This window comes from Varroa jacobsoni, unplaced genomic scaffold, assembly GCF_002532875.2.
Source record: "Varroa jacobsoni isolate VJ856 unplaced genomic scaffold, vjacob_1.0 scaffold_698, whole genome shotgun sequence".
NCBI lineage: Eukaryota > Metazoa > Arthropoda > Arachnida > Mesostigmata > Varroidae > Varroa > Varroa jacobsoni.
Window position 1 is genome coordinate 1 of NW_019213600.1, and position 26,928 is coordinate 26,928.

The window sequence follows — 26,928 nt, forward strand, 5'->3', positions numbered from 1 at the left end:
ATATATAAGAATTAGCGGGTCGTATGATTTCAAGCATTATAAAATCAAGTGTTTTTCACTCCTTGTGGAAAATGTACTGGGCTATATCAGCCTTGCTAGGTGGCTGTAATGCAGCCCCTGTGTTAGACAGCCGTTCGAAGTTCACGGTGTATTTTGTCTGGAGGCTGACCATTATATCAAATGATGGGGCATCAGTCACAGAGGGGACAACAATCTAAACCTACCCAGAGGACATTATTTCTATTTGCTTGCCTTCTTGACAACAAGATAAGATGATAAACTGAATAAGCAATCTCGTCAAAGGTCGCGGCCTGATAAATGACCTTGCAAAAATGTAAATTTTTTATTTTAAAAAACCCATGAAGGTGCATGAAGATACATTTCTGTGTATTTCTCCTTTAAGTTTCCAATGCACCTACTAAACTAATTCGACTTATTTTTGCTTTGTTTTGATACACACATAACTCTCCACTTGTTTTTGCATTAGCGTATTTGCATACGATATAGTTGTAAAAAAACATGTACCTAGTACAACAACACGTTCCAAGAAAGGGTTAACCATAAAGATCTAGCCATAGAACCATAAATTGCTAGCTTCTTGTTCGCAAAACTTGGTTACGGCAATGTCCATCCCCACGTAGACCTTGACCCGTTTCCTTAAGTGCAAATATCGCCCATCAGGTTATCACAGTACATAGTAAAGCACACAGCGAAAAGAGTACAATTTCGAGTTATTAATTGCACGTTGAAGTATACGCTGTCGTGAAAGTTTCGTAATAATTGTACACTTATCATGTGGGCTACCTTACCTTTATTTATTGCGTCTTTAAGCATGTCTGTGTTTACGCAATGTAGGCCAACGGTTGGTCCTAATACATAAAAGCAGCGACAGTTAGATCGAGTCAGGTCAGTGAAAAGCTTGTTGGGGTCATCGCTTAATATCGGGACCCTCGATTACAAGATGTCATTGCCGCAGGTCGATATGGCTTTGTATTTTCATCGAACATTTAGTCATACTGTGTACGTTATGCCACTTGCTTAAGAGGATAGTACTACTGATAACAAAAATCGAATACTATTTAACAGTATACCTGTAACAGTAGTACCTGTAACAGGAGTTTATTTTGACATTTGTGACTCATGCTTGGCATTAAACCGCAAGTTTCAGTGTCTTAGGGTCTACCTACGTAAGCTGCGTAGGACCTCCCTTGTGTCGTTTATTAATATTGGGTATTTACCAATAAAGTAGAAAAGGAACAATGGGTGGTGCGTCTTCACCTGGTGCATCTGGTGGAAGTTCTTCAAACGTAGTCTCTTGATAACAAGTAGAAATGTGCATTTCAACCAAAGGGCATTTTAAGGCCAAACATTTTCTTACCATAAAAAAAAAGTAAAAGTCATTAGGATTCAGCAGAAGTAAGTTGATTGTTTATTCTTTGCTCTCATAGGTAATGTAGGCGTCCCTGAATATAACCTATTGGTGAAATAAATAAAGAGGTTAAGCTTCTTATCAAGATATTTATGTTCATTATATTTCATTTATTTCATGGAAGCAGAAAACAATAAATATTTGTCGTAACTGATTTCATTTCGGTCAAAACGAATGCATACATAGGTCCCGATACACCTTTATAATAATAAAAAATAATAGGTAATAACAATAATGCATCTTCAGCGCCTTCAGATCGCTTTTTTATTCGATGTTTTGTCATCTTTCACAGTTCGGTCTACGCACGCAGAGCTCGGTGATCGGTTCATCGTCGATATCAATCGTAACCGTAACTTCCTGTTGGGTTAATGTCACTAGAAGAATGGTCGTGTATCTCAGTCTGCCAACTTTTAATAGTATTGTTATGTTGAGATAAAATTGGAACAATGTAATAGGGTTTGGTCTTGTGATCTGAGTTATTTTTTTTGAAAAGGCAGATTCTAAATTTTTCTAGCCTTTTAGTTAGTTCAGTGTAGAATTGTAAGTTGCTCATCTGCGCAATACTGGGTCTACTTCAATTTATGCCCACATTTGTTAAAATAGGATTCGATTCGGTCGACTGCCACATTGCGGCTAGATACCCTTCCAAAGAAAAATTGCACTAAGCTCTGCATTCACTAGCGACTTTATCGTCTTAAACGGTTAAAGCTTTGACTTTTATAGTTTCTAGGGTTTTTTTTTGTTCCGATTTCTCGGACTTTCGGCCTTCTATCGACCCAAATAAGTTCAATAGGAGAAGAAAGTGTGTCGATTCTTTAGACCATATTCGGATGAGATTGAAGCCAGCCTTGTTATAAAGCCTTCCCCGAATTTATAAAAGGCCAATTTATGGGAACGGCCTGTGCGATCAACTTATTTATTGGGACACGAACAACGTCATTAGTAATGATCATTTTTGTGAACGTACGCTTGTTTGGCATAATGAAAATTTTATGAATTTGCTACACTGGTCTAAATAAAATGATGATCGGACTAGAGCTCAAAAAATGGCCTGACTAGATCAACGCTTTCAGCAATCCGGCGCTATTTCCCATGGGTTTTCTAATCAGAGCCACTCATCCAGGTGACAGAGCTCTGGCGTGTACTTCGCGTCATGCAAGACACCCTCTTGAAACGTATTTCGGTCGAACAGTTTGTGCTACGTTTATATAAATCATTTCGCGACACAAGGTACGCGACCACTGTTATTAAACCTTTCCTTATAGAGCGCATCGTTGCTCTTTGCTTACGAAATGTTTGCCAGACAATGAACATCGGTAAATAGGTTCAAGACCAGATCAGAATTTCATCCCGAGAATTCAGTCACACGTACCGATAAACAGCCGAAGTACGGTGTTCAAATGTCTTTTCCTGCTTCAATTTTCGGCTTGCTCTAGCCCTAGCCGGTATTCAAGATTTGGTAAATTCAATTTTGTATTTCAAGATATTTTTAACGTTGAACCAATCTGCATTTGGCTAAGAATAGTTAGCCTTCGAAATTAATTGTCAAAAAAAAAAACGAGCGAGTTGATGGCTGATCAAGTTATAGTTTTTTTTTCCCAGTATATCTTTGTGGACATTAGATCTATCTTTATATCGCTCTATAAACACTGCTTCGGAAACAGAGAGCACCCTTCTCGAAGAGTGGCAGTCGATCCTTGGAATTATTTACGATAGGCAGTATGTTTGTCCGGCTGAGGAATTCATTAGCCTTACTTTGAACAACTAACTCATTATAGAAGCAATGATGAATATAAGTTTTGTACTTTTTTTGCTTGAAGGTCTAAGCGAAATACATTTCCTTCCGCATGAATATTCATTTTAAAAGGATCCGAGTGGCTTAACATGGAATTACAATAAATGTAAGACTTTTTACTACCTTTTTGACTGCATACGCGGGTCAGAGATGAACTAGCCCTGACCTGTTATTAGACCTGACCAAAAAGCTTATGTCATCTGTTTCTGCGAACCATTTCCGGAGCGCCATTTGTGGCTGTTCAACTTCCAGATCGCATACGGATAACCTGTTAGATAGAAGCTGGTCTATTTCTCATGCAATGAAAAGCGCACTAGTGGATGTATGCGCTTCAGCACGCGCCAAACGGGAATGATCCGATACAGGGTGAGGTCAATACTGAACTGTACTTACTGAGGACACTGGATGCTCTTTTACCGCCATGACCGAACGCCATCAAGAAGCGAAGGACGCAGAATAACCAATAGTTGTTGGTAAACGAAATCCCGAAACCGATAATAATACAGATTCCCAGTGACAACGATAAGGCTGTCTTTCTTCCGTACCAATCAGAGATGTGTGAGAACACGAAACACCCGACGAGAACGCCAAACATAAGGCAGCTCTGAGCCGTAGCCAGCATCCAGTCGTGATCACAGACGGCATCCCACTTCAGAAACAGAACAAGTTCAGAAAAACATTGCATAAGGAAAAATTAGCTAAAATAGTTAGCTAATTTCAATTCATTTAACCGTTCGATAATATTTCATCTTTGCATATATTAACATTTATCCAGTTATTACTTTTGCAGCATTAAATAGCTCTGTAAAGCATTGGTTTAATTAGGCAACAATGTTAAATAGGTTCATACTTCAGACTCTCAATAACAACGTCGGCCTTTTACCTGAATTTTACAAGTAATGCAAATCAATGCACCTAGTATGTACAGTTAACGTAATATGCCAAATACGAATAAACGTAGATCTCGCGGTTTAGACCACTGTGTCACTTTTGTTAACCGTAAAAATAAGCGGATCTTGAATACAGGCGTGTACGTTTTACCAAAACCAGTATGAGGTGCTCTTCTGTACGACCTGTTGCTCTGGGTCCTTTAAACATGGCAACTAGTTTGTTATTGTTTGCATATGGACATCTAGGTAACTAACTGCTCGGTCAGCTATTTCTTAATTTATTTAATAATATAATAATAATTAAATAATAATAAAAATAATAACTAATTGTTGCCTATTTCTTATTTTAGTGACAACGCAATCATACATTGAGGAAGAAGCAGCGAATCCTTATATTTATGTTTCACATTAAAATTTACACAATCAGTCGCTTAGCAGAATCATCGGGGTAGTATCAATCAAGAAGTAAGCATCCATGCTTACTTCAAGGTTGGCTTGTAACAATACATCGTTAACACAACCTAAACCTAAAGTGTCAGTCTGAAAGGGTGGATATTTCCTAAAACAATGCAATCAGAGAATTTTAAATCAGGAGATGTAAATAGCGACACAATTGAAAATTTTCGCCTTCCAAGGACTTGGACAATCGACTCACTTGGCCTTACTCATAAACCGAACTGATATCTTCGAAGTCTGGACTCACATTTATAATTACGCTATACAGTTGCTCTCCAAATACACCTGATCAATTATAGACTGTTAGCCGAAGTTAAAAGAAAAGTTTCATCTCCCGTTTTATTTACAGCTCTCTAATACGGAAGGCCGCCCCCCATGTTCGTCCTTTACGCAGTCACTGACTATAATTCGCTGTGCTCTTTGGCAGGTCCATCCGTTTGAATCGGGACTACTCCAGGGTCTCATTGGAAACAATTAAGGCCAATCTGTATCTTCGAGAACCATAATTGATTTTGTTACTAATATTATATGCATTGCCATGGTTGGTCGTATTTGATAGAGAATTTGTCCCTTTGGCTCTACTGATGCGCATGAACGCCACGGATTCAACAATCATAAAACTAATTTGCTTATTATTATTATTGTTAGTATTACAGCCTATTGCGATCATTGTTGCACGTTTGGCATCGAGTTCGACAATGTCGCTCCTACAAGCGTCCTCGAAGGTTCGTTAAACTCACTTGTTTCAGGCTATCGTAAATGTTCATATTAACATAAACAATTAAAGTTCATTGCGTATGTTGAGTGCACTGAGAGGTGTCTATCGATAAGGTGAAACGAGGGCGGAGGGCAATGAAAGGCCAAGCTCCAGTGTTTTCGTCATTACCGAAATGACTCTTCATATAATATATAAATCTGTCTATCGCAAACAGGCATATACACAGAAGAAACTATTATAAGTCTATCCGTATGCACCAACAAATCATTCTTTTTACCCAACTCTCTCCTGTCATTATTTGTCTGCAAACAATTTACTATTGCCAGTAAAAATACTACGTCCGGCAGTGTGCTTCGGACACCACTAGTGCTACATCTAAGCATTTGTCAACAATGAAACGTACAACCAATATTATAATTTTACTACAACGTCCCGAATAATTCATCTCAACGTAATGCTCCATATTTACATAAATATTTAATTGGGAAGTTGAAGGAGAAAAAGAGAGTTGCTCTGTGATCATGTATGGAAACAATCAGATATCTTCGTAACTATACTCTAGAACTATGATGAGTAGGTTTTCAATGAAAATTGTATTTATTAGAATGAGCCTCTAAAAGGGCTCAGCAGGAGGGCAACGATAATTCTTATTCAGGAACACTCAGCGCAGGCAGCCGCCCAAACATGCAGCCGTGAATAGGATTTCTTTGTTCTTAAAAATTCGTTACCTCAACGCAATAATGGATGCCGTTGTTTCGGTTGTAACTTAGCTTTTTTCTTAACAAATTTGTGATTATTTCAGCCCTCTTCAATTTATTCATTAGAGGAAACGGGCTAACGAATCAAAATATATCATTCCAAGTGAATTTTGTGTACGATATATAAAATCTGAGTAAAATATTTGGATAGATTGAAAAAAATGTACGCTAGCTTAGTAATTTTATACCAATTATTTTTTTAGATTATTAGAGCATTTCACAACAAGAGATCGGTTCTTCGTTTCCATAAACATTCGTAACGAACAATGAACGTAAGCCACTTTCTTCGAGCAACAAGGAGTTCGGTATAAAACTGTTCCAATATTGACTCATGCGTCTCTATAACATAATTATTCAAGCAATTCTCCGTATGCGTACGTAAATAGCGTATGCGCCTACGTGATGTCCCTTGGTATTCTTAGCGGCATTAGAGATCGTGCCCGTTCGGGTGAACATTAGGCTAAAGTTAAACACCTGACCGTGTGTTTTATATTGCTTAGGTAAAATCAATGACTTTAGCTTTTTTTTTTTTTTTTCTGAAAAACGGGGCACCACCGAACCTGCGTCGGGTTTTATGTCATGAGCGAAATCAGACGCTGCCAATATCGCTGAGGGATCTTGGGAACCAGCTTGAGAATGGGTCGATGTTGGTCCCAAGCGTGACCAACAGCTATATGCACTACAGGAGAGTCTTGAAGATAGGCCTCGTTTTGGCACAGGATGAAGCTAATTTTTGGTCATCTGTTAATCCAAGATTCCACCGATCACCTAACCTAACAGGTAGGATTGACAGCCTACTACTATGAGTTCTATTCTGGTATCGAGTCCTTCACCATTGAACCACAATAAGAATGGCAAATCGGAAAGAGAGTATAGCACGTTTACAAGCCAGTAGAATTGGTTAAAAAATTTGCTTCATTATTGTCACGAGGTAGGCTTATTAAGTCTCATCTAAAGGGGGCCCAAGAGTTGCACGGTAAATTGTCAAATACAAAAACACGTTATTCTCCAACATTTTTGATCGGTTAGTTCTTGATCACCCGGTAGCCATACGAAACCGGAGCGCCAGGTAGATTCACTTTACTGACTGCACAAAATTTCAAAAAACTTTTGGAAAAAAATATTTTTGTACAGACTACTGTAACACATTTATCGGGAACGCGTCTGTACAGATGTACATAAGGCGCACTCATATATATATACTATTTGAATAAATTTAATTATTTAAAAAAAAAACGCTACTTTTGCTTATTTCACGTTGTTTACCTCAGCGATTTTAGTATCGTACTAAGTGTAGGTCTAACTCTGGGTAGCTATCATCGTGATTAGAAAATACCAATTGCGTGTACGAGACGACGAGAGGGTAAGCTTTTTGCATAAAGACAAATAGTTCCCGCTCCTATAACCTTAAAAGAACGTGATTTTTAATAATTTTCGATCATTAAGTGACGCCAACTAAGCGTATACGTGCAGCAACGAGTTGAAGAAAAGCTCTTATGAATACGGCGATACACAGAGCAAGCACGTTAACCACAGTTTTAATAAATAGTCATTATAATATTGTTAAGTAAACAAACTTTTTAGTCGGAATCAGGAACCAAACGTGGGTTTATAACAGCATAATCTTTTGTTATATTACAGAAGCATATATTGGTTGTTAAAAACGTGTACTTTTCGGTGTAAAGATGAGAGAACCCGTATAAGCGTTAGCAAGCAGGAAAAAAAAATAGGACAAAATAAGTCGAAAGAACTATGTGACTCCAAAAAAAGGAATATTGCGTTTTTAACCGGGCACCTGATAATTAGTAAATGGCCTGTGATAAAGCCTTATCAAAAGCTGGAAAAGTTATCAGGTACCTTGAAATGGTATCATACGCCATAAAAGGTCGAAGCGCATATTTTCTCTGTTTTCGTAATGATCCACGCTTGCGTATTCTATGCTTGTACATATCGCGTGCTTAGAATTGTTAGGCCTTTATATATTGCAACGCTGATGATGAGCAATAGTTATACATAAGGAATAATTACTCTCAGCCTGAAGCAAATGTATCCTGACTATAGAGCATTATCCTTTGTCCTAGCAATATCTCTTCAGTATATTGGAGGTCTTATTTAAGGCTTGCTTTGATTTAAGATACTTCAAAAATAACTATCCTTTGCACTGGCTGCATGTTTTCTCTGCAAACAATGAGGTAACACTCAACGAAAGGGTGCTGGGAAAATTACGGAGGTCAGTGGCCGTGAGGCAACATTCCTGTCATTTCATTCGGAACTAAAGAATAATACTAGTTCAAGCTGAAATAAATGGTTATATAGGTCAAAAAGCTAAGTTCAGAATTAAAATGGATTAACTTTTGCATAGCATTTATCGTTATAATACATAGTCGGACCGAGAATAGTTTCGAAATTTAGCTGAGTGCTACGTCCTATCCTGAATTGATCTGATACTAATGATGTATCGTAATGCTGAAAGAGAACTGGAATGCCAGCAACAGCAAGCTATATGTAAGTGATAAGAAGAGATTAAAAAAAAAATTTTTTAATATAAAATATCTATCGCACCTTACTTACGATTCTACTCGTAGTGATGTTTTCCGTCAGATTCTCAGAATTACTAAAAGATGCTTTTAATAATTATAAGCAGAACTAGACATTTCCAAGTGCAAGTATAGATTAAAGGTAGATGAAGGTTGGTAAAGGAGACAGAGGAATCCAAGACGAAGTTAGACAAATTTATCAAACAGGTTGACCTTTATGTCTCTGAATAAGGCTATTATTATGTTCTAATATTACAGACAAATGCGTCTGATATCATGTCTATAGATTGGCAGAGCGGTAGCCTAAAGTGGTAAGATCCTGGTCAAACGAATTAGATTTCGCGAACTTAAATCCCTATTACGGTTGGCAAGCGTTTACTGAACATAAGTGGCTAGATAAAGGAAGCTTTCAAATGATAAGAAGAGTACAATCGTCGCTAATGTACAGACGTGACCTCGCGTCTTAATAGACAAATCCTATTATAATTGCTTTTAAGCACTCAAGGCGTAAGGTTCAGAAAGATCATGGGGAACAAGATATAGCACTGAACTAGCTTACCCATTATATCCATGCCGTTCAGACCACAAAGAAGTAGACATGCTACAAAAATCTCAAAGCATAGCGCACTACCGTCAATTATTTACAAAATTACTTTTATAAGGGCAAAAAAAAAACAGACGGTTACATCACTCAGCCGTCTGTGTTTTAGCTGTTGTTTTTTTTTTTAGAGAAGATAGCAGGCAATCTAGTTCCAGTCGTACTTACCTCTTCTATGAGCGTTTTTGTGTGGACTGAATGATCATATTCCCATTCATGGCAATTTTCACTTTCGACCTGTGATATGTTGCTGTGTAGGGCGTTGCTCTGCGGCACCGCTACACGAACCGAACACCTGAGATCTACCCCAGCATTCATTTGCATCCATTCACTATAGTTAATTCCTTTAGGGGATTTACACCAATAATTTACCTTTGGCGCCATAAAGCTCAAACTCAGCACGAACAAACCATATGGGAGCGAGCCTAATAAAGCTAATAAAAAAACGGGAATGTGCCATGGGCCCAGTTTTTCTAAAACGCGCTCCATCTCTTCGGTAGGTTTCACGTGTTCAAGGAAAGAGGTACTTCTTCGTAAACTTAATAATTCGGTGGCGCGGTAAATTACGCGCGTCGTAGTGATCAGATGCACACGGATCGAACAGATCCCTAGGTCAAGCCATCGGGTCACATAGTTGAAATCATGTCAAGATATCGTTGCCTTAAAGTAAAATAGGGATGAGCTACATAAAGATCGGCTTACTGTACAAAGCTTTCTTTGAACGGTTTTGTTTTCGCTTTCCTTTTTATGACTTCAGCGTGCCAATTACCAGACTTGATTCTGGACATTTGCAATCAGCTCGTTTTGATAGTAACTAGCGCAGCTGCCTTCATGGAAGTGGTTCGAGAAGAGGGGCTCCTAACAGTGCTGGCCCACCACTATTTATCCAGTACCTGGTAGAGTGAGGCTGTAAATACAACCGTGTTTCGCTATTTTTTCTTTTGTTTTAAGAGATAGCTTCACAGCATTTTAACGATTAAGTGTAGAGCCAAAAGGACACATCGTAAAGTAATTCATGGTGAATAGATCGAGCTGCCGTAACAGTAGGCCATCCTTGCAACATCCTAGATTGATAAGAAAAGCAAGCCATGAATGATTGAATGTACTGCTATTGTCGATATGTACGAGGCATTGCCTAGACGACGAGGTGCTAGAGCTATGTTTCGGATAGCGAGATACAATCGTAAGCACGAGCTATTCAAAAAACATCACATTACGCACACATATAGTTCTGCTCATTTAAGCAGTGAAGTAAAAATTTAAATATCCAATAGAAGTAGACATTTTAGTCCATGCGAGTAAGGTTTGTCTCTCTGTAATCATGTTTCTAGCATCCCCAACGATGTACTACGCTAGCCAATCTCTAATTAATACAAACCTGTGCCTCTATTTTACAACTTTATGTGATTAATTACAGTTTTGCTACGGCACAGCATCTATCGAACAAAAACTATTGAATCAGTAGATATAAATTAGCGTCACGTAGGTGTTGTATGTGCGTTTTCATTCCGACGGTGTATGGGTGTACGTGCATGAATACGTGCGTGGGCGAGGTCGAGGTGGAAATCGTCTTTCTTAAGCTGGCCACTTCCGATCAAGCGACCAATCCGAACTTCTACCAAAGCAGGTATCATTACAGCGTTTGATATGACCATAGGGTCATTTCTGAAGAATAACCAGTTTTATTTTTGTATGTCCATTACGAACTGCCGACCACAATGTAGCCATTGTACAGTTCGAAGCCATATGGACGTACTCTATTCGGACCCAGTCTGACTCTACTCAGCAAGTAAATAGTATTCTTTTTTTGGGCTTGCTTTACCGTATTGGACTACTCTGGAAGCGTTAGATATCCTGAAAAATGCCAGTAACTATACTAATTGCCTTTAAAATCCTATAGTCATATATGTCTGTAAAATACGCGACATTTAATAGCATAGATAGTCTGTTAACGGTGAGTGCCGTTGACAAATTGCTGCTCGTTTTTACAGCTCTAGTTTGATTTAATACCTATGCCTCCCTTTTATAAATTAGCTGTCCTTCTTATTCGAATATGTATCTATAATTGATTTTAATAGTTCTGTTTATTTTTAATTGCATTAGTCATATATTATAAGTATGCCTCTACCAGCAGTCGGGCCTGACTGTGTAATTGATAAAATCTTAAGTAGCTTTGATCACGTGTCAACAGTAACACGAATACTCGTCGTTGGTATGATCAAATTAGGCCTGTAACATTATGAAGGATAATACAGTGTAATTAAGGCTAGCCGATGTCAGCGCCTTAGCGAAAATGAAAATATTCGACGCCCTAGCTGAAAGGATCCGATAACAGGGGGACGAAGTTTATCTTCGAAAAGAAAAAAAATGTAAATGCATTTTTGGTTTTGACATTTGTTCTAAGCAGTCCACTGAATGTTTGCATGAATGTAGCCGGGACATGTAGCCTGTCGCGGCCATTTTTGCCGCGCCACTGTAGAATTAACGGGCGTTTTCTGACTTGACACATTATACATGTTCTGCTAACACGTCGACTTATTCCACCCTGTCTCATCTCTGCCTAGGCACACGTATAATCTTGGATGAAAGGGAACCATGGATAAAGTCTTGCTCGACTTATTATGTCCATAGGTGTGTTTAGGCTTCTGAACTCTTATTCAAGTTAACAGAATTATATCACAGTTGTTGTTTATCGACAATGTGTTACTGTTTATCCGTACTTATAGATATGCTTCAAGTCAGTAAAGTACCTGGAATATGTGCTGCGTACCGGTTATTCGGGTTACGTGTGCGTCAAAACAGGGCTCAGTCAACGAAAGTAATAATAATTAGTCCGTTCATTTCAGTAATAGTTCTTAAAAGAAAGATTTAACTTATGAGAGAATATTGAGTAGAAAATCAATTTTCTTTACCATAATTTGTTTAGTTGAATTTCGCAAGTGATTCAACACAGAGGAGGGAAAGCTTCCAACACATTTTGTGTGTAAGTTGCATGCAAGCCTCACTCTGACACATCTGTTTTATTACATTATTATCCTTTCTAATCTTTTTTAGTTTAACATTATCTAATATTGTGGTGCGAAACAGACTGAGAGCAGGACGAGCTGCTTTTTTTTCACAGGTACGACTATCAGTGTCCTACGAGGAATCTACTAAGAGCCTTCCGGCTCATTAGGACGCAGTGTAGTCCATTCGGATTGCAGCTAACTAATCTGTCTTCAAGAAAAAGCGACTCCAGCGACCTGAGTAATGGCGGAAGTTGCTAAGTTTGTGCTGAGAGCAGCGTTCCTGTAACGTGAGAGAGCTAGAGGGCTTTTAGCCCACTAAGCAGACGTTTTTTTAACTGAACCCGTCCAACGCGAGCAGAATTGAAAATTCATTAGCGATTTCGCGAGAAATTTCACTATAAACACAGGCGATAAATTACTAAATTCATTAGAATCATTGGACGCATCGTGGAAGGTTCCTGTTCTTATTATTGCATAATTAGCAACTGATATGGGAAGATTCCCTTTTCGCCTCCTGCGTTTCCTAGAACACCATTGATGTATCATTTAACGGCCAGCCGCAACTACTTGTTTAGCGCCCTTTGTTTACCGCGAGTTACCCTATTTTTCCCAATCCTACTCTTAGAATTAGGCTGTGCCTGACGTTGCTGAACGAAGCTTTTAGCAAGGATTCAGCCAAAAAAGTATGAAAAATATTTGTAGTGTCGCTAATTATCAATAGCCGGAATTTCGTAATTATTAACAGTGCATAAGGGTGGCAGATATACTGATGTCGCGTTTAATCCTGCATAGCCGCCCGATAAGTTAGCTGACTTTTTTCGAAAATGTAATTATAAACAGCGAGCATATATTGTGGAGCAACAATCGTTAGTTAAATAGAGATTTGGTCTTTGCCAGTCAGACATCTTGCTAAGGTTTCCAGATAGGTTGAGCCACTTTCTTGAATGATTTCATACATCTTTACGCCGCGTCCATCTATTGTTCCGCCTGTTTGCCTTATAATCTACCCTAGAATATTAGTTTTTTTTATTTCGTACTTAAATGTTTAATTTTTTACTAGGGCTTATTTGACTCATTGCAGTGAACCTAGAAACATGAATACGAGAAAATCAGAGGCCTTTGTTGTACGCACGGCTTCGGTATTACGACGATCTCACGGGTGACCACTGTATGAAAAACAGATTCTAGCCAAGTATTCCACTCGCCTGTCCAAAAATAGTATCTTTTAGAGTCCGCGCACAACAGTTTCAGGTTATTCAAAATGACAACTGAAACTTTTATACGTTGTATTTATTTGCGACAACAGACAAAACAATCGCTCGAACTTTCACGGCATCATTCTTTTTTATGGGTTCTGGTAGCTCACCGAATGAGGAATAATCGTTTTGTAAAGATATACACTTCTGAAGTGTTCGAAGTCTAACTTAGCTGTTGCATGTATCGAGTCAAACACTAGCTCGCTCAGATGCTTAAAAACTGTTTTTGCGTGTTTCTCTAATTAGCCATAAAACAAAAAACATTTGCATCTATACAAAACTATAGATCACATTTCACTACCCATACTCCACTAACGCGGAAACACTTATAGTAATCAATAAATGTTTCTTTATAGGTTATTAGAAAAAGTGTACTTTTTTAAAATCAGGGAAACGTTCGTACACAAAAGTTGCCGTTTTTTGTTTAGAAAAGCCCATCTATATAAGTTGTTTTTTTTTATACTATATTCTATTTGCTTCGATCATTTGTGGAAAATGAATGTGGGTTGAATTTTATACACAGACTTTCAGTATAATACGCAGTAGACGTTGCTTTTCTCTAAGCGCTTTACGTAATCAGCCGCCGTCACAGCATCTATGAGAAAACTTCCGTAAGCTCTTTCTTCTTTGCTTATTTATATATATTATATTCAGGAATAAGCTATGCGATGATAGTTGACAGTTCTGATACCACGGTTAAATGCTCGGCTTCTATGTTCTTATTTCTTGTTCCAGTATATTTCGAATAATTTACTACTAATTTAGACGTTTATCCCGTTCAAAACCCAAGTCAACAACTGCTAGGTCAACAACTAACTGAATAGAAAAAAAATACCCACACTTACGGAAACAATAATTTGCTTTTTATAAGTGAAGTTCAATAGGACCGAAGGTCTCTTGAACTTCGACATAAGTCTTCGACAGGTAAAAAGTGAACTTCAGAGCTCGTGGAACATAAGCCGCATTTGGCATTCTCTAAAATTAAATAAAGAATCGCTCTTATAATTAGCGAGCTAGGGGGTTTCAAAAAAATCTATTTATTTATACCTTCTGTGCAAAAGTGTGATCCGTTTGTGCAATGTGACCGACTTCCCTGCTAAATTATATGCCTTATTTTTTTTAATTTAAGTTTTATTCTATCTGACTCAGTAGCTTTTGCTCATATAACGTACTCGTGATATAATCCATTAATCTTAGATATTTTACGATCTAGGATATGCTTGTGTATTTACGCCGTGCTATCGAAGGTCAAGTTTAAACTACTTCTAGGATTTGATGAATTTGTTCTTACTTAGTAAGCTTGCAACAATGTTCTCTTAGGTGTACCTGGGTAGAAGAGGCCAGGTTTTAATTTATCACTCCTCGACCAAACACTCTGAGACGTAGTAGCACTAGTAGTATCGCAAATGCTATCTATACCGACCATTATCAACATCTAGCATCTAACTGCATTTACAGAATACAATTTACGTTGAAAAACTTGAAAACAGGCAAGTTTGACCAACCTCTAGATGATTATTGGGTACATTTAAGTTTATGCGAGGTTAGCATAGGCTGGAAAAACGTGAATCCTTCTAAAAACCTCTGTTCAGAATGAGGGCGCTAAAAAGCACTGTTCGGTGTAAATCTGCTTCTTATAATAGATACTTACATAAACAAGGCTCTAATAAGGAAACGAATTATTTATCTATACTCACCATACTGCACGGTCATATTTAAAGAAGAAGCCTGCTAACGAATGTTTGTGTCTACCAAATATGAGCCTATACAGAAATTTTGTTTCTGATCTGTTATGTAGCTCTGGCTGATATATCTGATATCTTATCGGCTACGAATATCAGCAGACGCTTTTCGGATTTATTCGCGTACTGATTATTCTGCTTAGCTGTATTTTGAATGATGACTATCGAAAATGTCCATGGACATTTTCGATAGTCATCATTCAAGAAGACACTTAGTCTAAATTAAATGTAACTGATTTTCTCGGGATAGACATTTTTAGCTCAGTAATTTCTAAAGAACGTATGCGCCGTTAAACAGCTCATAACTTTTGAGTGCACTTAACTGAAAGTTATAATTGGATTTGGATTAACTTTTACACAAAACAAATTCGTATGAAAATGAATACGTATTATATAATAGCAAAGTTCGATTAGATAGTGACTTACATTAATCAGATAAAAGCTGGGTATGAAACGGACGCTCAAAGATAAACGTAAAAAGAAAAAAAGTATTAGAACATCTAAACGAATCTGTAAAATCGTGAGCTTAGCATCAGCAAGTGAAGTGTCCGCTGCATTTTAGATCGTTGTTACTTTCCGACTATCGATGATCCGGACCGTAGAAAATATGTTTGCGAGTTATAAACAACACGCCCATTTCTTGGGAAACATTTTTTGAGGCAGCAGAGCTAATTAAATGGCACAAGGACAATCTGTCTCTCTATGATATCGTGGTAGAATACGACACCCATTCCAAGGATTGTACCAGATATATCATCGCAGGTTAATGGGAATTCTACTAGGGTAATGGCACTTATTTTTTTGGGGTTGTACATTGGGTAACAATGTAGGTAGGGTAACAACAATGTACAATTGAGCCAATGACTCAATGTAGGATGGCCTTTCTTGTAAGTTGCCCGAAGAAGAGTGCTTAAAGTGACCGTATATTTACTACGACAGTGGCATATAGTATTCATCCGACCTTTTAGGCATGAAGCGTTTCAAGGAATCAACGTTTGGGTAACGACACAATCGCGCCCGAACTCGTGCATGAACATTACTACAAGGCGAGCAACTGTCAAATTTACTAACTTGGCCAAATAGCTCTAACCTGTACAAGCATATAGGCCTTTTGTCTAGTCAGCAGTCAATGGCGGTGAGTACCGAGTACGCTGCGAGCATATTCAAAACGTAATGTCCGATATCAGCCTTGTCATATCCCCTTCATAGGTATAGTAAATTGAATAATATATGCTAGCCCTTGTATGTATACAGAGCGATCAAAACAAAGTTTTACATAGATATGTTTGTATAAACCAGTATGACTTTGTTTAGCCTTTCTTATTTTACCTACTCTGCCGAACGAAAATCTACGCGCAAAAGATGACTACTATTTGCCAGCTGCCAATTAGACTTAAATCAGTAGTATACGGGTTTTTAGCCAGCGCTTTAACGGGCTGTAGAGAAATTAGAAAAAAATCCTGCAGTAACGGACCATTGACGGTCGCGCGGTCCATCGGATCGGTTTATTATAGTTCTCTTGATAAAAAAAAAGTTAGGTCAGTCATATATGAGGCAGAGTTTTATCAAATAATATCTATTTTTGTTCTTACGACCAGCTAGTTTTATCAGAACAGAATCAGCAGTTGATTTGTTAAGCTATTAATCAAAGCAACCTGATTCTAGAGGAAATAAGGTAGTGGAGAAGGTATAGTCGAGGAATGTATTTTTTTTGTCATTGCAATCTGTAAATATAAATGAGAAAACATTGTCTAGAACTATTGCAGATATTCAAATACAAACGATTATAGAGCGAAAAAGAATGAATCAATAAGACTACCGAGTCATTTGTTTACAGCGTACTTTTACAGTTGTTCGAGATAAACTGGGTCAGTACCAGTCAGCGGACAATTTATCAGAATGAGTAGGGGCCGCGTTAGCTAGCAAATCGAATGGTAAAGTCGGAGGACCTAACTTTGCAACAGAATAAATCCTGATGGCATTCTAATACAAATAATCCGTTCTAGGTCTAAATAACTGAAAGTAATCTACGACACGTTTTGTCGTTGCCTAAGCGTGTTATAAGTTGTATTTCGTATCGCGTTTCTATACGATCTTGATATTAAGTATTCGAAATGTTTTAGTATAAAAAGAAAAATAGTAATTTTATCGAACTGGCCACTCATTATACAATAATAGAGGATCCTTTGAACACCTCGATAGTGTTTAACGGGATCATGTTTACGGCAGACCCTTCGCTGTGCATTGCGTAAAGCTTCCATACGACCAGTATTTGACTCAGGTATTTTCGCAGTAAGTTTTGATAGCACGCATACTAGATAATTAGAAGTAAGACTCTAACGTAGATTTGTTATAAATAAGCATTGACGATATCCTTTCGCTTTACCGCATAAGGAAGTTGAACGTCGACCCTTTATGACTAATAGCTCGTTCTTAAGCTTATAGTAGAGGATTTAAATCTAGTTTCATTGCAACTTTTATTATGTATCAATGCATCTAGCCGGTAAAGCGCGGCTGTAAGGACACGTTCCAGGGACGAGTACAGTAGAATCAGTACATGGCTGTGGAAAATCGCTTGAGTGCGGGTACTCGTGAGCATTCCCGGACGAAAGCGCCCTATGCGTGACTTATTCGGAATCGGCGGTCTGCGCCATTTTCCGTAAGGCTATCGAAAAATCCTGCGAAGCTTTGCGCATTACCGCGACAGTATTCAGGTCACAAGGAGAACTCGCAAATCAGTCAAAAAAGATGTAAAATAGAAATTTGTAGTTATCCTGAAGCCTCTATATATCATAACGTTTGCAACCTGGATACATCAGCACTTTTGACATAGTGTTTTTTTTTTCATTTTTAAATTTCTCTATTCTGTAACTGGCTAAAGATGCGACAATAAAGTGCGTTCGAATCACTGCAAAGGGCTTTTGAGCGGGATCACGTCCTCAAATATTGACGTACGGTCCATTAAGTTACGTAAGGCCGCTTTGGAAAAATCGCACATAATTTGAACAGGAAGAAAATATTTGTGTGCACTTGAGCATAAAAGTCAAAAACTGAAAAGAAAAATAATATTTTCCTTTTTCGTTTGGAGAGCTATTTAATTTAAGTGAAGATATAATAAGTGAGATAATATTCCATCTTGAACAAACAACTTCCAACGTTATTCATAAAAGCAGTTTATCTAAGGGTTAAGTTTTTTAATTAACATCTCTTTAATATCTTTATGTGCATTAAATAAAAAAACGTTAGTTATTTCGCCAATGGTCAATGTTGTGTGAAAATGCGCGTTTGTTAGCTATTTCTGCACTGCTACAATGCATTTATCCGTTGCCTAGTAAGCACTACTTATTATAAGGAGAATAATATTATCGATACCACTGTAGAACTTTTCAAGTTTCTTAAAAGTGCTAAGTGGCTTCTGCATCTCTCTGCTACTCTGATGCGGTAGGGTCAGGCTATACAATGGATGCATCAAGAGGTTTCCCACCTCATGGCTAAAGATGTATGTAGTTTGGCATTATTATAATGGAATATAACGCGTTCTTCATTCACTAATTACTTCCAATTTCACTCGTTAACCTGTCATGATCTTGCTAGCTATTGACAGTAGTTGATAATTTCGATCAATTTTTTCGTAGGATAGCCACAATTCATGCCAATCAGCCTTACGAAACACATACCCTCATCTCATCTGGGCTTTCCTATAGATTGTGTAACGTATTAAGTTTTATTGGGTTTTTTTTTTTCATCTGAGTGTTATTGTTATATGATTGTAGTCGATCCATGATCTATAGATGTTGCGTTATTCTAGAACTGAAAATACACCCGAGTAAGTTTCTTTGCTCTTGGCGATATGATGTTTAGTTACATGTCGGTCCTACTTTGAATAATTTAATCAACTACTTGCGGAAGTGGTCGACAGCTAAAGCGCACGTGGAGATATCCAGAACAGGAGCATCTTCGGGCCACCGTTAAACGTCTCGGACAACGCTTCTTAACATTTGTGCCTTTTGTTTGTTAGGGAACCTTACTCGCCTCTAAGGCACTCCACCTCAAGGACCTAACACTACTACCACAGGCAAATTTCAGCTTTCAAATGATACCAACATTAACCCGACGCAACGTATTCTACCTGAAATAATATATAGCTCATCAACAAGATAATTACTGTTTGCCCATCTAAAAGTCTCATTAGTTAGCTAATATAGGCAAGACGAAGTCTGCTGGAGGGACGCCTTTTAAAATCTATAGGTACGGTTTTGTTGCATTAATAGGGTTGTACGTCGACGAATTCACGAAACAAAAACAAAATACTTTAGTATAGACAGTCGCCGGGTCAGCCAAATTTGATGAGTGCTCTTTAGAATTCTAAGTCTCGAAATCGAAAGATCCGTTGAAGGATGAACATGCTTAGAGACATGTCTTCTTGTCGTTGTCGCATCCCTTACCATCGCTGAAACCTATAACACGACTGCACACACGTCTGCCAAAGTCTCTTTCTTGATAGAACTTAGTTATCTAAAATATGTCCTTTAGTTTCAGCCTTCTATCATATATGCCAATGGAAATTCCCCTCATTAGACCATCCTTGTTAATTATAATAATCCTGGGACTCACATGTTCAGTAGGAAGATAGGTCGCCGCTGCACCACTACAAGAGGTACCTCGATGCGTTAAGGATTTCTCTTGACGTAGTTAGGGACCAGGAATGGGTTGTTGTCGCTAAAATGAACAAGCCTGAGGCTCGGGCTTATTGAAAGTCTGTATAAGTCCTTAGTTCTCTTAGACTATACCAAATCAGTCCGATTTAATTGCTCTACCTTACTCATTCTCTATTAACTCAGAAGTTTGGCTGGAACGTTACGTTTTTTCCAAAAGCATCCAGATCCCTAACAGACGTTAATGCATCTAATGCCTTTAAAAAGGTCGCTTTCTCACACAAATACAGGCTGTTTCTTGACTGATCGATATCACCAGCTATCCTACCATCGTCTTAAACGATAACCAAAGCGGACCGAATAAGCCACGTTTTTTGCAAGTGTTTTTCGTAGACTTACCGGCTATATTTACATACTCTAACTTCTCTTTGAATTTTCTCCTTAGTAATCAAATTGCTATTATAATTGGCATACGAAAAAACTGCCTGTCTAGATGAAGATTTAGTATGAGAACTGATTTAGCCGATTAAGTCCTGTAGTGGATGCCTTTATTACTGGCTCGTAAGCGATACAAAATGTCAGTTCTTTTTTTTTTACCGATTTGGCTTCAATACAACAAAATCACATGGAGTCTTCTCCCAAATTTCCCGTGGACCGCAATGACCGTCATAAATTATTATCGCAGAAAGAACAGAAGATTGGAGAAAACATTTCGACAGCATGCTCCCCATACGGTTAGCCTTAGTAAGTAGTTTGACGCTAGCGTCATAAATCGTAAACAGCAAGGCGCAAGTTATTTTCGATCAGCGCACGACCTGAAGATGTTGCTCCTTCTTACTTAGAACCTTAAAGGAAGAGATGACAGGTAGAGTTACCGATGGATGTATAGCAATACATAATTAAGTATTCAATATACGTCTAAGCTAAAAACGTTTGTGATGGTTAAAGAATCCGGCAGTGCTTGATGCATATTTACTCAGATATAGTTACCTATTCTTTGCATCGATTCTGACCGTAACAAGAAAATATACTGAACGTTTAGTTTTTTACGGATTTAAAAAGAGATTTTTATGCACTAAGGCATATGTATATTATGCTAATGGGAACCGTATGTGTTTATGATTCTTAAGTTGTTGCTAGGGCTTAGGAACGTTCTTGCCCAATAGTGACGGTCTGTCATCATACGATGTCGAGTCATGTATAAACAAGTACCCACGATTGAAGTTACTGGCAGTATATGTACACTGAGTTTTTTTTTGCCTGCACCAGGTGATGTTTCTTCGACAGATCAATCTTCCTTCGATTATTTCCTTTAAGTGCTAGGTAGGGGTAATGAAACGACGATGAAGCCGTGAAGGAAAGCAGTGTTTGAAGTATGGCAGAATCATTTTCACATGTTTAAATTGCGCACCGTGTACCCTTCACATCAAAACAGGAAACTAGTTATCATGACGAGATGGGCGCATAAGGGTAACCAGTCTATAATAGCATGTTTAATATACTGTTCATTGGACATCTTTAGTAAAATGATAACAATCTGAAAGTCAGCTACTTTAGATTGATGAAAACTTAAAGGAAGCACAGCTCGCATTAGTATTTCGCTTAGTTCAATGAGAGCTGAGTACTTGATGGGAATTTTTATATGGAAAGATTTACATATGGCGTAATAAGAATAATTCTGCCAAACTCTTTCCAAGGGGCGAAGATTGCAGTACCAACTTAAAATGAATCGCCAATGCCGCGTATAAGATTATATGATAAATAGATCAACATAGAGCCAAATAGATCTGAAGTTATGGTGTAGTCAAAGTCGGTGGGCACGCGTAGCCGCAGGCCAGTTAGTAGATATTATGTTGCAGTTCAATGGAATATATAATATTGTTTTACTTTATGTAAACGAAAGCTGCGTGCACAAAAAGATTGTAGTTTCTCACTAAATATAGGCCTCTTAATTAATTAATGAGCAAGTATCACTTTTGATTACATAGCTATACGGCATAACATAAGCCACCTAAAACTTACATTAACTAAACGCACAGCGAACGTAAGAAATACCCGCTATCCTTTTTACGTCAGGGTCCTGCCTTTGTAAGAAAGCTGGTCCTTGTTTAGGTGGGTCCTGCTGGACTCATCTGAAACTTCTGCAATAGACCAATGAAACGATATGATTTGCCAAGCCTGACAGTTGGACCACTGATGACCGCATGGGTACGGCGAATAGGCCGTGTATGCTGAGCTGTATTTAAATTATCCAACCTCACAGTATATATATAGGACAGAGAGACGACTCTATTGAAGGAATATTGTTTGTCTCAGACATGCCTTCAATGTCTTTTAGCTGCTAGAAATACAGAAGAAAGCAATAGTAACAAATTGGAAGCGCTTTACTCGGAAACATCTCACGCGTCGTTTTGGTTGACAACGGGAACATTAAACACTGTTGAACACATTAAATATTCGTCCAATAAGCTCAAATATATGATCAACTTCCATTCGAATCTTCTCCTCCAGCTGAGTAACGATGTTTCGTCGAAAAAATCGTTAATTCTTCTCTAATCGTTAAAAATAAAAATCTCATCGAAAGCGCTTATCAGATCTCTTCACGTCGTCAACATCTTCTATATCCGTATGCGAACACTTTTGCAGATTGATATTTCTCTTATTGGGAAATCTAGTTTGCTAAATTGAATTTATTATTACGTTATTTAATTACGTTCTTCGCCTCTAATTTCGAGGCAAGGATCCTGTACTTTTTGACCGAGTGCTATCTCAAAAGAAGAGTACAAGATATTTGTTTGTAATCAACGGAAGTACTAGATCTGCTGGATGATATTAATCTAACGTTCTCTTTCAGAAAAAAGATATCAAGTCGACATGGGGTCAGAAAGTAGTGTTAGAAAATATGGATACATTATTAAATGACGTGCCGATATTTCGAGTGACACATCGGCGTTTCCTTCAAGAAGAATAGTAGAACATGTACATACTGTATGGTACCGATCGTCACGACAACAGAGATACTAAGTCAAGGATAACGTCCATGATGATTCATTACGTTATTGTAAACCTCCTAGAGAACTGTACCATATGTTACAAGCTTAGGCGATACAATGGAACAATAAATTAATTATTCTTTAATTGTTTAAAAATTAATTATGATAAAAATTCCGAACTTTTATCCGTTTCCGGCAAGAGACGTTCTGATCTATTTTCATTCCGTACATAATATCCAGCCTTGAGAAAAACACGTCCTTAACGGATTGGACCTCGTTCGACCTTGGTGGCTCCGTACGCTGAGTATAGTGCCTGATAACTGAAAAGGTCAGTGAGGATTAATCGTTAGCTAGGGCTGATATAGCGGTTGTCTACGAACTGATGTACATACATCGTGCATTTGATGGACGCTGTATTCTTCGTTGTGTCGTGTGCACCGTCGACACGTCCCCTTATGGCTAGTGCATTGCAAAACTGTGAATAATGCCAACGCCTGCTATAGAGTAATTGCACGTTATATGCGGCGTTATCAACATGTAGAACCGACTGACGTAATCACTTTGGACCATCATGAAACTCTTCCTAGGGATCGGAACTCAGTTGAATGTCAATAAGTTAGGGACCGGCGATATTTTGCTCCTGCTACCAAAACAATGCACACGCTTCATTATAAAGATTGACAGGATCACCAGATTACTCCGCAGATTGTGTTGCTTACAGTGCTATCCCAAAGCTGTTCTGGTAACTGTTCGGTGTTTCCCGATATTCTTGCATGGCTGTTTAGATCTCACGCAAGACAACGAAGAAGCGATAGATGAGTCTGACGAGGTCCACCTGAGGCCATGCGGACCAGAAGCCCCCGCCCAACGAATCACGTCCTTGTTTTCCTAGAACGTTTAGTGCGCGGATTCAACGCTAAATAGCTTTCTGTTCCAATAATGAAAATGCTAGTTTATTTATTACTTAATACTACAATGTGGTATTTGACCTACTAGTGGCACGTTCTGGCGTAGTACGTAACGCACCGGCAAGATCGAACGAAACGAAGGTGCTAGCCATTATTCAAGGTCATAGATAACATTTAGTTCTATGAATAGGCAATTGTCTGTTCTAGTATATGGTACACTAGCGGCCTTCATGCGTGTAATATTATTAATTTGTTGCAGTTCTAGTGTTATAAGAGTGCGTACTCCCATCAATAAGATGGACTGCAAGAAGTCGCTACGAGTCGAAGACGATCCTACCAGTGAAATTCAAATGACGAGTACTCCAAAGCCGACACAATTAGCCAGCGTGGCAGAATCCGGCCACAGCGAGGATCTGTCATCAGTTAGCACTAGAGCCTCATCACGTCCCGTAACCGTATCAACTTTATTCGAGCAAGACAGCGTCGCTAAGCTTGATCAAACTACTCCAAATTCGAGCATTGTCAAGGATCGGGAAGGATTTAAAAATGAGTTTTGCTCGCTCAATCACAAGTAAGGACAACTATAGTTACACGAGCGATATGTGCTATGAATTATTTAGAAAATTAGTCGTCAAACAAGCATACCAACAAACCGTCTTTCGAAATTAGCTACAATGTTAATTTCTTTATTCACCGGATAACATGATGCATAGTGCGAAATCAACTGAAATGTTACAATATTCTTTATAAGACTACTCTTCATAAGGCCTTGACGTGACGGCCACTTCTCAAAAGCCTAGTAGGTCCGACCCCGACACCTTGGACCAGCTGAACAAGAGCTTGAATAAGCAGTGAGATAATTTAGCTATTATTAGTCCTAAAGATGCCGATCTAAACAATAAATTGTTTCTACGAACAACAGCCTAGACGATGTACTGTTACCCTCGTGATGCAATAATAATAACATAACGCCTCAAATTGCATTGGCAGACTAACAAACGTACGTTGATGTGTGTGAGCGTATCGAATACGAAAAACTGAATCATCTTATTTGACAAAACCATTTCAGGCTCGGTGCATATATGCAAAAGGTAAAAGGCAACGAGTTAAAGCTCGAGGAGTCTGAGAAGGTCCGTAAAAGCCTTGAAGAACATTTGAAACAATTTCGAGAAAAAACTAGCCAACAGGTTCGTGTTCCGTTAGCTGAATTAATGAAGACCCTATGGTCCAAACGATAGCGTATGAATGTTGTCGTAGTAGAGCTTAAAAAATTGTTTCACCTCATATTCGATGTCCGACGGGCGTTCAGGAGCGTGTAGGATCACAAGCTGCTTTCGTATGAATATATATCGAAATAGGCATTTTACGATGCATCCTCCGAAATAGAGTCTAGGGTGCGCGGAGTTGAAATATATGTCCTTGAATTATGTACCACTTCATATTACACCACAGATTGAAGTATATTTCATGTCTGCTGTAAAACGGTTTTGGAACTGCTCATGGCGTAAAACTTGAGTAACTTCATTACATTTGCTGCGAAATGTATTTGCAGATAGCCATGTTGCGCAGTGAAGTTGAGCAGCACGTGAGACAAGCCGTAGAAGCAAAAGAGACCATTAGTCAACTACAAAAAGATATACAGCATTCAAAGCGTGATAATGATATTCTACAAGGCGAGCTAAACAACAAACGCCAGCGCGAAATTAATCTAGAAAGGATGCTAGTTTTTGAAACCAACACGGTAAGAAGGCTTCACGAGGAAAATAGTAAGCTTCGTGACCAGCTTGAGAAAGAAGAAAAGGATCGTAATGACCTATCTAGTCAACTCACCCGTCTCAAGGTAGACAATGCTACGCTGCACGAACGCGTTAAGATCGTGACCTTTGAAAGGACAATGATAGAATCCAAAATGATCGAGGCAGACAAGAAGCTGCAATTCTCTACAGAAGACGTCGACAAGAAAATAACTGCCGAACGAAATCGACTGGAAAAGCTTGCTCTTGAAAAGCTTGAGGAGGTCCGTCAGAAACATGAGGCCGACATCGAACGCTTAAAGAAGGAGCACAACAAAAAGATCCAAGATACTCTTCTTACCTATGTAAGTGCAGAGGACTACGCTCGGCTTGAGACGCGCCAGCAAGAGACACTCAAACGAGCAGAGGACGCCGAGGTGCTCTTAGCACAACGGCAAGAACTTCTGGATAAAGTGAGAGCAGACTCTGAAACCCTGCAAGCCATCAAAGATAAAGAACTTGCGACCGAACGACACCGCAGTGAGAAGCTCAATAAACGGCTGATCGCTCAAAGGCAAAGTTACGAAGATATCCGACAGGAATTACAGACCTACAGACAACTCATTGACAGTCTGGACATTGACAGCGAAACATTAGCTAATACACCGCTTGGGGCTAAACGGCATAAGATGTCTCTCGAGGCACCTTCCACGTCAGGACTGAATCAAACCGTATTAAAATCAAAAGATGCCACACCAGCAGCGCTTAAAGGAAGACAGGTGTTGCTTCGTCGAGCGCTAACGCCAAACAGAACTCCACGGACAAAGAGAACTGTGGGGCCTTCGATTGGATCATCAAATGTATGTCGCATCGTAAAACTCAAATTCGAAGTCCGCCAGGAATTAGAAACTCTTTAGGTGTTTTTTGAGTAATTATATGCATGCTTCGGTTTAGGAGAAAGACATACATTTAAAAGAAATAGGTTCAAGCTAATATTTGTTGTCCTACTTAAGCAATGTCCTTAAGAAATAGCACCATATAACTTGATTAGGTCCATACTGGAGTTCTAATCGCTCCTTATTTTTTTCTACTTACTACTAAATAACAGCATTCAGTTTTATTCTAGTCTTTGGATACTTATGTAGACGAGCGATTTTTTTTAAGAAAAGGATTTTCTCATCGACGTTTTTTTTACATCGACGTTATTTATTTTTACAGGATTCCGCGAGCGATGTGAAAACCGATTGCAAAGTGATGTGAACCGTATGAGCGGGCGAAGCAGCTTGTGGGTTGTTGAATTTTGTATATACATTTATATAAATGTAAATAATACTTTCATACAACAATATGACAGACCACTAGCACTTTGACAGCACTCATTAACACCATTTCAGGCGGAAATAGACAAATAAATAATGTCGTTTGTTCGAATGATATTTGTGTGTAAATAAA

The 26,928-nt window shown here is 38.5% G+C and overlaps 2 protein-coding genes and 1 long non-coding RNA gene across 7 annotated transcripts; 1 reads left to right on the forward strand and 2 right to left on the reverse strand.

Moving 5' to 3' along the window:
• Positions 1-3,617: 3,617 nt before the first annotated feature.
• Positions 3,618-10,060, reverse strand: LOC111262755 (organic cation/carnitine transporter 2; the record flags this gene model as incomplete). The annotated part of the gene is given in 2 exon segments (XM_022837255.2): positions 3,618-3,873; positions 9,350-10,060. Coding segments are annotated over 2 exon segments (577 nt in total), but the record flags the coding sequence as incomplete, so codon positions are not given.
• On the forward strand, positions 6,549-26,928 carry LOC111262754 (uncharacterized). Of its 5 annotated transcripts, none has more exons than XM_086969308.1 (5): positions 6,549-6,826; positions 24,003-24,314; positions 24,813-24,930; positions 25,296-26,336; positions 26,695-26,928. In XM_086969308.1, exons 2-5 carry the CDS (start codon positions 24,040-24,042, stop codon positions 26,734-26,736), a joined length of 1,476 nt encoding a protein of 491 aa, XP_086825434.1. In that variant the 5' UTR covers positions 6,549-6,826; positions 24,003-24,039; the 3' UTR covers positions 26,737-26,928. The 5 variants fall into 5 exon arrangements, with proteins under 5 accessions (XP_086825434.1, XP_022692985.1, XP_022692988.1 ...); XM_022837250.1 differs by lacking the exon at positions 6,549-6,826 and adding an exon at positions 23,392-23,450; XM_022837253.2 differs by lacking the exon at positions 6,549-6,826 and adding an exon at positions 23,404-23,735.
• On the reverse strand, positions 20,370-23,164 carry LOC111262756 (uncharacterized). Its single transcript, XR_002681835.2, has 3 exons — positions 23,016-23,164; positions 21,865-21,983; positions 20,370-20,687 (listed from the first exon to the last, which is right to left on the reverse strand). It is a non-coding gene; the product is annotated as an uncharacterized LOC111262756 (long non-coding RNA).